This window comes from Pinus tabuliformis, chromosome 3_1 (genome assembly GCF_031772625.1).
Source record: "Pinus tabuliformis cultivar Carrire ecotype Pingquan chromosome 3_1, CPIR1, whole genome shotgun sequence".
In the NCBI taxonomy this organism is placed as follows: Eukaryota; Viridiplantae; Streptophyta; class Pinopsida; order Pinales; family Pinaceae; genus Pinus; species Pinus tabuliformis.
The window spans coordinates 222,727,680-222,740,737 of NC_142301.1; the positions used below are offsets into that span (position 1 = coordinate 222,727,680).

The following is a 13,058-nucleotide window of genomic DNA, read 5'->3' on the forward strand; positions in this document are numbered from 1 at the left end:
TGGCACACCCTTTTACATATATAGAAACTGTCTCATTCATTTTCGGCCAATAGCAGAACCTTTGCAGTTGTGCAACTGTTTTACTTACCCCAAAGTGACTTGATATCAAAGAAGTGTGTGCTTCCCTAATTATCTTTATTCTCTCAGTTTGTGGAATGCAGAGTTTCCCACGATGGTATAAGAGTCAGTCCTTTATGTGATAGTCCAATTATTCTACTCTTTTGCCTTGACTCAAAGTTGCATATACATCTTTAAATTCCATATCCTGAGCATATTGTTCTATGTAGCTTTCATGTAGCACAGAATTATGCTTAAGTATGGTAGATGCATTTATAATGGGTCTAGTTAACATGTCTACAACCTTGTTATGTATGCCCTTTTTATATCTGATAAATAAATGAAAATGTTGTAGAAAACCCATCCACCTACAATGTCTTGATTGTTGCAACTTAGTTTGGGAGTGTAGATATTGAAGTGGTTGATGATCAGTATGTATTACTGTCTCTTTGCCCATTAAGTAATGTTTCCACTTTTTCACAATCTGAACTAATGCACACAATTCTTTATCATATGTAGGATAGTTAACTATTGCAAGATTAAAAGTCTCAGAATGGTAACATATGGGTTTACCGTGCTGTGTCAACACTACTCCCATGGCATAGTCACTGGCATCAATTTGGATCTCAAATGGTCTTTGTAGATCTACCAGTGCTAGTACAGGTGTTGTACTAATATTTTCTTTCAAGGTGTCGAAGGCTTTCTGTATTCTATGGGGCCAGACCCTCAATTCATAGAGAGTTTCCTAGCTATAAAGTCTATGGTAGAAGAAATGTATAGGGACTTTAGAAAGCATAAGGTTGAAGACTCGTTAGGTTCTAAACAAGATAAAGAAGAAGATGAGTCTCACTTCCATGAGCACTCCAAAGGAAAAGGGAAAGAAGAAAGATTTCTCACACCTCCTAATAGCCCTGTGCATAATAAGAAAACATCTTTGATCAAGGTAGATGTTAAATTTTATTTTCCCATATATGATGGAGAACTAAATGCTGAAAAGTTGGACAATTGGATTAGACAAATTGATGTGTATTGCAGGGTACAGAACATAGACTCAGACAAGAGTAAGATTCAACTGGCAAGCCTACGCCTAGGAGGCACTACCTTGGTTTAGTGGGAAGGCAGAACCCAAGCTGATATGAAAAGACATGGTAAGACCATCTCTGTTTGGAGTGAATTTTTTGCCGCAATAAAAAAGCAGTTCTATCCATTGGCCTACATGCAACAAGCCATGATGAGTTGGAAAATTCTTCAACAGTTGAAAGGGAAAATTGTGCAAGGGTATACTCAAGAGTTCAGAAAGAGAGCATTGATGTTGGGTATCTCATTAGACTCACCAGAGACTCTTTTGAAGTACATTGGTGGTCTACAAAACTACATGAGGCATACCATCCTTATGTTTAATCCCACTAGTATAGATGAGGTATCTGTACAAGCTACTCATCTAGAAGCTAGAGGAAAGAATGGAAATCCAGAAGTTGGGGGACCATCCCAACCCACTATAAGCAAGAGCAAGGAGAAAAGAAAGTAGAAGTGGAAAGGAAGGAAGGCTAACACTGCATAGAAAAGCAAAGCTTCATGCACTCACTATAAAAAGGATGAGCATGATGATGAGCGTTGTTGGATTCTGCATCTAGAGCTGAAACCTAAGAATTTCGAGGGCAAAAAGAAGAAGACTGCTGCAGCTATTCAGAAAGATTTGGGGTCAGACTTAGGAGATGAAACAACTATAGCAACCACAAGTATAAAAGGTAAGAATTATGAAGCATCTACTAGTAATTCTTCTCAATCTGTTATTGATAAAGAAAATGAGAGAAAAAGACATGAGCTTTTCCATATTCGAGTTGTTTCCAAAAATCAAAAGATTGATACTTTGTTTGATAGTGGCTCACAAGTAAATCTAATTTCTGAAGCAATTGTAAAGAAATTTGGATTAGAAACTACACCTCACAAGAAACCATACCCATTAGGATGGTTGAATGATAAAGCACAGCTACAAGTGACTAGACAGTGCAAACTCAAGTTTTCTTTTAGGTCAACATTTGTAGATGAGGTGGAGTTAGACATAATTCCTTTAGATATATGTGGAATTGTTTTAGGAAGTCCTTACTTGTATGATAGAAAGGCTATGTTCTATAGAGCTGAGAACAAGTATCTACTTCCTAAAGATGGAATTGAATACTTTGTAAGAGCTCATAAGCTCAAAAATAATTATACTCTCATAAACTCAGGGCAGATGTAAGAGCTCATAAGCTCAAAAATAATTATACTCTCATAGACCTTTAGGTTCTTGAAATAAGACATCATACTCTGAAACAACCTTTTTTATATCAGCTTGTTGTTCAACATTACAGCCCTCAAATACATTCGTTTTATCATGTTTCTTTTCCTTTACAACCATCAGTAAGAATTGTTTGCATGAATTTATCATTCTTTTCATCTGCCCTGAGTTTATGAGAGTATAATTATTTTTGAGCTTATGAGCTCTTACAAAGTATTCAATTCCATCTTTAGGAAGTAGATACTTGTTCTCAGCTCTATAGAACATAGCCTTTCTATCATACAAGTAAGGACTTCCTAAAACAATTCCACATATATCTAAAGGAATTATGTCTAACTCCACCTCATCTACAAATGTTGACCTAAAAGAAAACTTGAGTTTGCACTGTCTAGTCACTTGTAGCTGTGCTTTATCATTCAACCATCCTAATGGGTATGGTTTCTTGTGAGGTGTAGTTTCTAATCCAAATTTCTTTACAATTGCTTCAGAAATTAGATTTACTTGTGAGCCACTATCAAACAAAGTATCAATCTTTTGATTTTTGGAAACAACTCGAATATGGAAAAGCTCATGTCTTTTTCTCTCATTTTCTTTATCAATAACAGATTGAGAAGAATTACTAGTAGATGCTTCATAATTCTTACCTTTTATACTTGTGGTTGCTATAGTTGTTTCATCTCCTAAGTCTGACCCCAAATCTTTCTGAATAGCTGCAGCAGTCTTCTTCTTTTTGCCCTCGAAATTCTTAGGTTTCAGCTCTAGATGCAGAATCCAACAACGCTCATCATCATGCTCATCCTTTTTATAGTGAGTGCATGAAGCTTTGCTTTTCTATGCAGTGTTAGCCTTCCTTCCTTTCCACTTCTACTTTCTTTTCTCCTTGCTCTTGCTTATAGTGGGTTGGGATGGTCCCCCAACTTCTGGATTTCCATTCTTTCCTCTAGCTTCTAGATGAGTAGCTTGTACAGATACCTCATCTATACTAGTGGGATTAAACATAAGGATGGTATGCCTCATGTAGTTTTGTAGACCACCAATGTACTTCAAAAGAGTCTCTGGTGAGTCTAATGAGATACCCAACATCAATGCTCTCTTTCTGAACTCTTGAGTATACCCTTGCACAATTTTCCCTTTCAACTGTTGAAGAATTTTCCAACTCATCATGGCTTGTTGCATGTAGGCCAATGGATAGAACTGCTTTTTTATTGCGGCAAAAAATTCACTCCAAACAGAGATGGTCTTACCATGTCTTTTCATATCAGCTTGGGTTCTGCCTTCCCACTAAACCAAGGTAGTGCCTCCTAGGCGTAGGCTTGCCAGTTGAATCTTACTCTTGTCTGAGTCTATGTTCTGTACCCTGCAATACACATCAATTTGTCTAATCCAATTGTCCAACTTTTCAGCATTTAGTTCTCCATCATATATGGGAAAATAAAATTTAACATCTACCTTGATCAAAGATGTTTTCTTATTATGCACAGGGCTATTAGGAGGTGTGAGAAATCTTTCTTCTTTCCCTTTTCCTTTGGAGTGCTCATGGAAGTGAGACTCATCTTCTTCTTTATCTTGTTTAGAACCTAACGAGTCTTCAACCTTATGCTTTCTAAAGTCCCTATACATTTCTTCTACCATAGACTTTATAGCTAGGAAACTCTCTATGAATTGAGGGTCTGGCCCCATAGAACCTTCCTCTAACATTGTCTTCCGAGGATAGACTCTCCCAATTTCAGGATTAGTCTCCACCAACTCTCCTTCTCCTAATTTGAGCTTTGATCTAGTGAGCATTCACAGCTAAAACCAACACAAGCTTGTCTAACCTTACAACCTAGAGCTCTAATACCACTTGATTTGATATTCACCCTATGAGTGACATCAGTTAAAGATTTATTGAATAAAAGTATTACAGACTCATGTGCTGGTGTGTGTTCTCTACTATTGAAGCAACGGATCGATCAGAATGCCAATAGACAGACATTAAAATGGAAAGATAGCAAAGAAATACAGTAAGAAAATACAAAGACACAAGAAATTTAATAAGGAGTTCACCCTATTCTCCAGGGCTACATCTCCGATCTAGCTTTTAGTGGTGGCCTTGTTTTATTGTGTCTTAAGTAGAGAAATTACAATATAGGGACTCAATATGAGTTCTCCTGAAGCAGATTTGCTTGGCAGGGTGGTTCTTGGATTACCCAAGCCACTTGAGTACACAAACTTTTTCTTCCTACCAGCTCTGTGACCTTCTGGTCTACAGTGGAGAGCCTAATGTGGTGCTCAACCCGGACAGATCCTCTCTGGGATGGCTTGGATCTCTCAAACCTTTGGTGCTCGATGCTGCCTCTGGTCAGCTTGGCCCTCTGTCCTCTCTCTGCTTTTGCTTCCCTGTCTTCTTTCTCTGTGTTCCATCCTCCTCTCAGGATTTTGTTCTCTTTGTCTTCTTTTTTCATCTCTCGGACTAAATACCATGTATTCTGTCTCTTTTCATGGCCTTTAGCCATTCGTTCCAATACCTGTTCGGTTCCTCTTCCACCTTCTTCGATTCACCTTCTGCAGCTGCGCTTGGAGTTCCCTGTTTGGCGTCATCATTAGCGCTCAAGGAGTGGCCACATGTCCTCCTCTAAACAGCACCAGCCTGCTTCGTCGGTTCGTTTCTTCAGTTACATCATGGATGAAGTCTTTCTCCACCATGGCAGTCAAACGGATTTCAAATTCCTTCTAAAACACAGATTAATCTCCCGTCGATTCCGCTTCCCCCATCAGGTGCAATCTCAGCCGTCCGATCTGGGTCACCCAGGTCCAACGCCATACGCACGTTTCGCACAGTTGACTTGCTCGACTGATAGCACATGACCAACGATAGTTTTCTCTCACCTCCACTTGCCACGCGTCGATTGTTGAGTGGAATCGCTCCACTTTCCTCCAAAACCGCTGACCGTTTGAGGGAACCCCGATCAATACCGTCGGTTTCCAGAGCGCGGGTCCCGCCTTTGTCCTTTTAGCGCTTTTGCCTTTTTTCCCGTGATTCTCTAGCTCCCCATGCGTCCGAGTGCTTGGGCTTCCTCCATTACGGCCCTATTCACCCAACGAATTGCGCATCAAAAATCACCTTATTCTCCCGATCCGGGGCTCCCAGGGGCTACATTGACCTCCCGTGCAATCTCCATGGGCCTCGGTCAGCGCGCTTTGACCGAGGTCCTCACCATTCCACACTGGATGCCATTGCCATTGGTTCAGGGTGTTTTTGATCGCTGTTTTGGAATTCTTTAGAGATTTGTCCGACCTGATATAGTCATGGTTCTTTGACAGTCTTTTATGGATCTAATTTGGATTAGTTGGTTGGTCTATTTGATTGTAGTATGTAACCATGTCATTTGGGTTATACATTTCCCTTTGTGGTGTGTATTCATTCACATTTTTACCATAGAAGATTTGTATGAAATTTTCATTCATTAGTATAATGCACTAGTAGTAGCTTAGTAACGAATTCCCTCTTTTCATAAAAAAATATTTTCATTTATATGGAAATTGGAAGTTTCATTTTTTTAATTTTTGCAAATTGTAATTTTTTTGTGTACAACTCCATTGCAATCCATTTCACATAGTCATGGATCTGATCGATTCTAGCTAATTTTAGAATGCTACTATTTCATTAATCCTTGGCTTATGCACAAACAATTGAAATCTAGGTTTTAGAATAGTTTTGCAAGAAAATATTTGTTTCTTGCACCATCATGCATGTTCTTTGATTTGTTATGGTCATTTCATGAGATTTTTGACAAGTGACCCTACTTCTTCTAGAGTTTTGAATCATCTACATTGATTCATTAGCATTCAAAACATCCTTATGTATTTCTAATTAGCATTGTCACAAGTTTACCCTTTGTGAAATGTCAAGTTCGCTCTTTGCCCATATTTATTTGCTTTGTTTGTTCTTCTTCTTATTTTTATGTAGCTCTCTTTACACTATATGAAATTGGGAGTCCAAATCTTCTAAACTCTTGTACACAGTAAAATATTTTAACCTTGTAGCTCATCATTTCATATAATTCACAAACATTTCACCTGGCTAGTCATTTGTAGGTTTCAAATTATTTTTTCTAAGAAATATTTCTTGGTCCACCAAATCTTGCAATCTTAGGTGTGAGTCTAAGACAACCACAATTGATTTAAAATGATTTATTGTTGTTTTTTTTGTGTAGAGAAAATATTATTATTTAAACTTGGATGCACAATTCTTGAAAGGGTTTAATAAATATTTTCTAAAATTTAAGTTTCTTACTTATCGTATCATATGCGTGTATGTTATCATATATTTAAAACCCTTTTTGGATTGTTCTATAGGGATTTCCCCCCTACACTTCCCACGTCCTCAAAATGAGGGAGAGTGTTTAGAAAAAGATTTTACCACCCCGCAGTTTGCGAAACTAAGTGAAATACACAAGAAAATGTTTTGTCAATGTATGGGACATGCTTCACAAAATTAGGGACTTATAGGCAATGTGCACCCTTATGGCCCCCAACCTCCACTTCCCTATTACCGCATCCCGCAAACTTGTCCCATATATATATATATATATATATATATATATATATATATATATATATATATATATATATATAGATATTAATGATGAATTGTTATGTTGGGATATTTTTTTAATAATTTTAGGTATGGGGTTCCTTACACTATCCCCTCATCCCATGAATTTACCTAAAATTTTAGGGATTTCTCTAGACATACCCGTGTTTGTTTCCTCTCTCTCACACTTACACATCTTAGAACTTGGTGGAAAACTATGTCTTTGCATTTCTTTTATACAATATGAAAAAGGATATGAAATTTCAGTGTTTTATATAATAATAATAAATGTTATATTCAAATAAATAAATAAAATTACAACTATTGTTTTGACATACAACATTAAGATTTAATCATAAAATGAAAGCAATGTTTAAAGTAGAACATCACATAAAAATGTCTAGACTTGAAAGGTAGGACATCAAATTCCAACCATGCATAGAATATCCTTGTTTAATAACAATATATCATTTTATTTTTATAAACCATGAATATACTAAAATTTTCTACATTTGAAAAGTAGGACATCAAATTTCAACAATGCATAAAATGACCTTGTTTAAGAACAAGATATCATTTTAGTTTCGTGTTCTAGGAATATACTAAAGCTTTAGGAAGCTTGATAAAATAGTTGTATACACTAAAGGATAATTGAAGAATTTGAGAAGGATGACTAAAGAATTTGAGAACGAACAATTGTGTACATTAAGAGATCAACTAAAGAATTGAAATTTGAACATTAGATGAAATAAGTGTTTAAATTAGAACTTCTCATAAAAAATTCTTAACTTGTGAGGTAGAATATCAAATTTCAACCCTACATAGAATGACCTTGTTTAATAATAGAATACCATTTTAGTTTTCTAACCCAGAAACATATTAAAGTTCTTAGGAAGCTTATAAAACAATTGTGTACTTTAAGAGATTCTTGAAGAATTTGAGAACGACAAAAAGAGCAAGTTGTTCCACATAAATGTCAGTGACTTTTGGTAATTCCAACATGATAGGAAACATGTATGTATATAGTCTTTCTTTTGTGGTTTCTTCAATTATTTTAATGATTAGCTCTCAAAATGACTAAACTATTGCAACATATTTACTTCAAAAGAATTGAAGAAGAAACACAATAATTCACAAAAATACAATCATAACACACATAAACACATTGAATTGTTTATTCCATTTAGTTCAAGGTGGATTTAGACATGTAGGTTTTCGACTAAAGATAAATATATTATTCCACTGAGACTTCAAGCCAACAACTTAACTCCACATTCTAATCTAGGAAAAAATCTTGCTCAAGAGAATCTCTCATATCCAACTAAGATTCAACAACCTCCACAATAATAGACAATGCATATATGTGTAGATAATCAAGAACACTCTTTAGGCACACCAACAACAACTATTGAAAAATAATAAATCAAGTAGCAACACTAGAGTCATATTTTCTAAGAAAACCAAGATTGTCATTCAATATTTCATAATTTAAACTGTTGTGATTTTGCTTGTGGTAAACATGAAGCACAAAAGCTCATATTTTGAAGTATACGGCTCATAAAGTTGGTTTCAAATATCGTTTAAAGACTTGGATACCTCTAGAATAAAATTGTAGTGAACAGAAATATAATATCCAACAATTTGTAAGGTTCCAAAGGAAAATTTGGTCAAAAAAGACTACTGAAAATTTTAAGTAATTTCAATAAGTGAATTTGAATCTGGTGATGATGATGAAAATAATAATAATGAAGAGCTTCCATTAACACTAATATAATTTATCATAACTTAAAAAATAAAAAATAAAAATAAGTGAGATTTTCTAATGCATTGCTATAAACATCATATATTAAATGATGTAAAAACATTTTGAAAGTGAATCTAAACATAAATATCAAATTTGTTTAAGAAAATCATGCCTAAAATATACGCATTGTTTTCATAAAATTGGGTTTCAATTATTGGTTCTATGAGACGTTCATTGGAGTGTAGGTGTTGAGTAGAATTTGAGATTAAAATCTTGATTCCCGGCTTTCCCGCCTCTGCAGAAAATACTTGTACCAATGAGCAGATAGTGTGGGATAACGCTTCAAGTTGTCGTTGAAGTCCACATAATAAAGACGAAAACGCCTAGTGTAACCACGCAAAACTTCGAAGTCATCTAGAAGAGTCCATATAAAGTATCCACGGATGTCTGACCCATTCCTGCCACAATGAATAAACGCTTTAGTTCAGAGATATTCATCATTTCACAAATTCCTTGATTTCATCAATTGTTTAAGAAATGGTGTGCCTTGAATGAAACATTGTATGCTCTTTCTACCTTATTGCTGCAGGCACATACTAAAGGACATCTTGATGGAGATCCATCCTGAATTGGTCATTCAAGGCCTTGGGAAGGGGAATAGAAGAATTATTAGGCTCTGGAAATCCTGTCCAGACATGAAAGTTGATATTGTAAGTCCAGAGCAGAGCAGATAATCAGATGGTCAATGTTCAAAAAATGATATTAGCAGTAGCACCAATCTATATGTATATTTTCTTGAACCAGCATAAATCCTTAAGTGTACAGAGAGCTCTCATTGAGGACTTGAAAACCTAACTCGTGCTAAAGAAATAACATAAGAAGAGTGCCCACCATTTTCATACACAATAATAGGAATATTATGGGAACGGTCCTCAATATATTCCAGCGCTGCCTGCATGCTTTGTGGTACAACTGGCATATCAGAAAATGATTCCTGCCACAAATTTTGGCATGATGTAAATATTTTTTTTGTCAACATATAAACATACTTAGAACATAATGTTTAATGTTTAAAATTTATAAAAATTATAGTCGAATTTTTGTTTTCTATTTGTCTCTCAGTTTAAATCCAAAATTTCTATCGAACTGTAAAAATCTACATACCGTGTATTTCTAAAAAGGCTCCTGCTAAAAAGAAAAAGAAAACATATGATTATAATACGACATGTGATTCTTCAAACTCTTCTTACATTAAGGGGAATTCCATCTCGCTCCACTGCATTTATCAAGCAGTACAGAACAGCCATAAAATGTTCTTAATACCAATGTTCTTGCAATGTATCAGTATAGAAAGGCTGTTAGAAAATGAGATTTATTGAGTTAAATCTATTTCAATTCCAATGGACATATCTTGAGCATAGTCTCTTGACATAAGTTCACCTTTTCTTGGAACATCAAAACAATTCATGTTAAAATAGTGATTGACACCAATGAAGTCCAATGAACCTTGTAACTTTCGAGTCTGTTCCTTTGTAAATGAAGGTAACCGAGAACCAACTATATTCCTCATCCTCCCTGGATAGTCTCCAGAAACAAATGGGTCTAAAAGCCTGGATTTTGGAAAAAGAAATTAATTCAGGGTGGTTATCTGCCCTCAACCAAACAAAAGTACACCTATTTGCATCCACTTCAACAATATAGCTGTTAATTATTTGAATCACTACGAAAACCCCAACTGAAAAAGATAAGAAATAACAATTGATGAGACTGCTCAATGGCACTGAAGCTTCTGGTTGAAGCAGAAGTTAACTTGAAATACACTGTTAAAGAAGTCACTCACCAGCGCACCATAAAATCATTTGCTCTTTAAGTAGCAGCCACATCTGTGGATTTATTGGTAAGAGGTATTATCATATTTATGAAAATTACTAATCCAATCCAGCCCTTTTGCTTTGCCTGCATTCATCAAGAAATTTAGAAAATCTCATAGAATGAATGGAGAGGAACATAGATCAGAGAGGAAAAGAACATGATAGGTTTTCCTGCACAGCTCCACAGCAGCTATATGTGATAGCAAAACATGGTGGCCAACAATATAAGGCTCAACAGTTGAGTTTCCAGCAGTACAATTTCCAAATGGTTGGGAGCATCGTTGAGGTGGGAAAAGCCTTGATCATATCCTGCAATGGCAAATCTATTGGGCTCATTGAAAGTGGACCAATATTTCACTCGATCACCAAACTCTCTGAAACACACATCTGCATAACCTTTAAAATCCTCCCTGCATAAGATCGAAGTAGATTAGAGAACTCTGCTTCTCTAACCATAAGATTATTGATGCACCAATAAATTGATGCTTTGACTTGTGTGTCAACCCACATCAAGAACAGGAGATGAATAAGATGTTTACACAATCTGTGGATTTAAGAAACCTCCATAGGAATCTTCCAGAGCTTGGGGCAGATCAAAGTGGTACAATGTAACATGTGGTTGAATGCCTGAGACATGCATTGTTTCACGATTAACAGTTTTGAGGATGATAGTCACAGGAATAAAACCAAAGTAGAGAGACAAGTTTGTCAATGAATAAAACAAGAGCCCTACCATGGGACAAAAGCTCATTAATGAGGTTATTATAGTACTCAACGCCTTTTGGGTTGATGGTTCCTTCACCATCTGCATCAATACATGTGAAATAGTTATTTCCTACCATTGCCCATTGAGTGTTTACTAAATTTTCAGGATTAAGCATGTGGTCAGAGCTCAAACAGAAATATACCAGGAATAAGCCTGGGCCATGAGATTGAAAATCTATAGGCATCTACTCCCATCGCAGACATTAGATCAATATCCTCCTTCAAAACCCACATGAAATTTTGCATCAGGTTGATACCCAAATCATTTAGGAGTTTATCTATTGATGCATTAGTATGAAAACAACAATAATGGGGTTGGACATAGATATAAAGCTTGAGAATGGCTTACAAGTAGCCACTGTATATAGGTTTGTGCTAGTAACATTTATTGTTCTTAGACTTGCAGATAATAATACCTTGTAACGATGGCATTGATCAACAGCTACATCTCCAGTAGCTCCATCCGGAGTAGTCCCTAACAATACAATTGAAAAACAAACAACAGCTCACTTCCAGCCTTGGCCTTGAAAGTCCCAAAGTAAAGTAAGGAACTGGGTAGAACGAATATGAAGGGATGAAAGAAGATATGTGATGAAACAGACCTTCCCTATGAGTGAAAGTGTCAAAGATGCTTGGCTTCCGACCATCTTCTGATGCAGCTCCTTCATACTGCAGAAAACCAATTGTGGATTTTTCAAATTAACATCCCACTCTATGAATTGGGAGATGGGCATGTCTTCCCCATAATCATTGAATGAATGAATATATACATAAATATATGAATGATGAAGCAGAAAGAGACCTGGTAAGCAGAGGAACCAACACCAAAAATGAAGTCTGGAGGAAAGTCGTTTCGAGAGAGGTGTTGTGTAGAGGCAGAAACAGTAGACAGACTCACCAGGATCAGCAGTTGTAAAATCGAACCTACGATTCTCATGTCTGCTAAAATAGTACTGATTGATTGAAGATTGTAAGCTTAAGCTTTACAGACAGGAAGGAATGAATGAGGGCACCCAAACAGCCGTGCAGAGTGGTGTGACTTTATATAGAGCAACCAGGCAATTCAATGATGTCATTATCATCGAAATCAAATATACTGATGAAACCAGCTCGACATTGGTGAGATCAGAAATTGTTGCATCCTTAACATCGGTTCCAGAGGTGATAAGTGACCACGTTCAGAAAGGAGTTTTCTTTAAAGAGATTTTTTGGAAACTTTTTCTGTGGGTTTTTCCAGTCAAAGTCTCGTAGCAATTTATTGAAATCGCAAGTTTGATAGATAATTTCTGCACAATCAAAGCGTCTTGGGTTTTTCAGGGTCCTCAATCCAAATATGCAATCCAAATATGCAGTTAAAAAACCATTTTAAATAATACAAATCAAAATTTAAACTCAAATTTTTCTACCGGATTCTAGAATCTCCAAAAAAATCTCACTAAAGACATCTCCGTTCAGAAAGGCTAATTGCCCTGACAGGGTCACATATGATTGTGGAGTTTACAACTGTTTTTAAGTTTTAACTTTCTCTTCAAGGAAGTCAAACCATTATTTCCATCCAAATATTTAAACCATTATTTCCATCCAAATATTTGGCATGTTAGAAAGGGTAGAAGTTGCAGACGTTTTCAAGGTGTGGGGTCCTATGGACGTGTTTTCAAATTCCTGGACTCTTACTGAGTTATAAATTTCTAGTGTTTTGACATTTACTAATTCCATGGTTATATATAACTTATTGATTATTTGTTATTATATCTTTGGTTTTTTCAT

At 35.9% G+C, this 13,058-nt stretch overlaps 1 protein-coding gene and 1 pseudogene across 2 annotated transcripts; both read right to left on the minus strand.

Moving 5' to 3' along the window:
• Positions 1 to 9,251: 9,251 nt before the first annotated feature.
• On the minus strand, positions 9,252 to 10,106 carry LOC149186594 (coniferin beta-glucosidase-like). The gene is made up of 3 exons (XM_089412641.1): positions 9,906 to 10,106; positions 9,547 to 9,649; positions 9,252 to 9,340 (listed from the first exon to the last, which is right to left on the minus strand). Exons 1-3 carry the CDS (start codon positions 9,960 to 9,962, stop codon positions 9,252 to 9,254), a joined length of 249 nt encoding a protein of 82 aa, XP_089268767.1. The 5' UTR covers positions 9,963 to 10,106.
• Positions 10,028 to 12,426, minus strand: LOC149186595 (putative inactive beta-glucosidase 33; annotated as a pseudogene). The gene is made up of 9 exons (XR_016255568.1): positions 12,094 to 12,426; positions 11,894 to 11,960; positions 11,708 to 11,766; positions 11,435 to 11,510; positions 11,260 to 11,331; positions 11,066 to 11,153; positions 10,685 to 10,936; positions 10,496 to 10,611; positions 10,028 to 10,265 (listed from the first exon to the last, which is right to left on the minus strand). The product of XR_016255568.1 is annotated as a putative inactive beta-glucosidase 33 (transcript).
• Positions 12,427 to 13,058: the final 632 nt, after the last annotated feature.

What these genes read in the sequence shown, in the direction of transcription:
- LOC149186594 (XM_089412641.1), bottom strand. Translation starts at nt 9,962, where the DNA reads ATGGCTGTTCTGTACTGCTTGATAAATGCAGTGGAGCGAGATGGAATT. An exon ending in GAGATGGAATTCCCCTTAAT is followed by an intron (nt 9,650 to 9,905) that starts GTAAGAAGAGTT and finishes AATTTGTGGCAG; the next exon opens with GAATCATTTTCTGATATGCC. An exon ending in TATTATTGTGTATGAAAATG is followed by an intron (nt 9,341 to 9,546) that starts GTGGGCACTCTT and finishes ATGTCTGGACAG; the next exon opens with GATTTCCAGAGCCTAATAAT.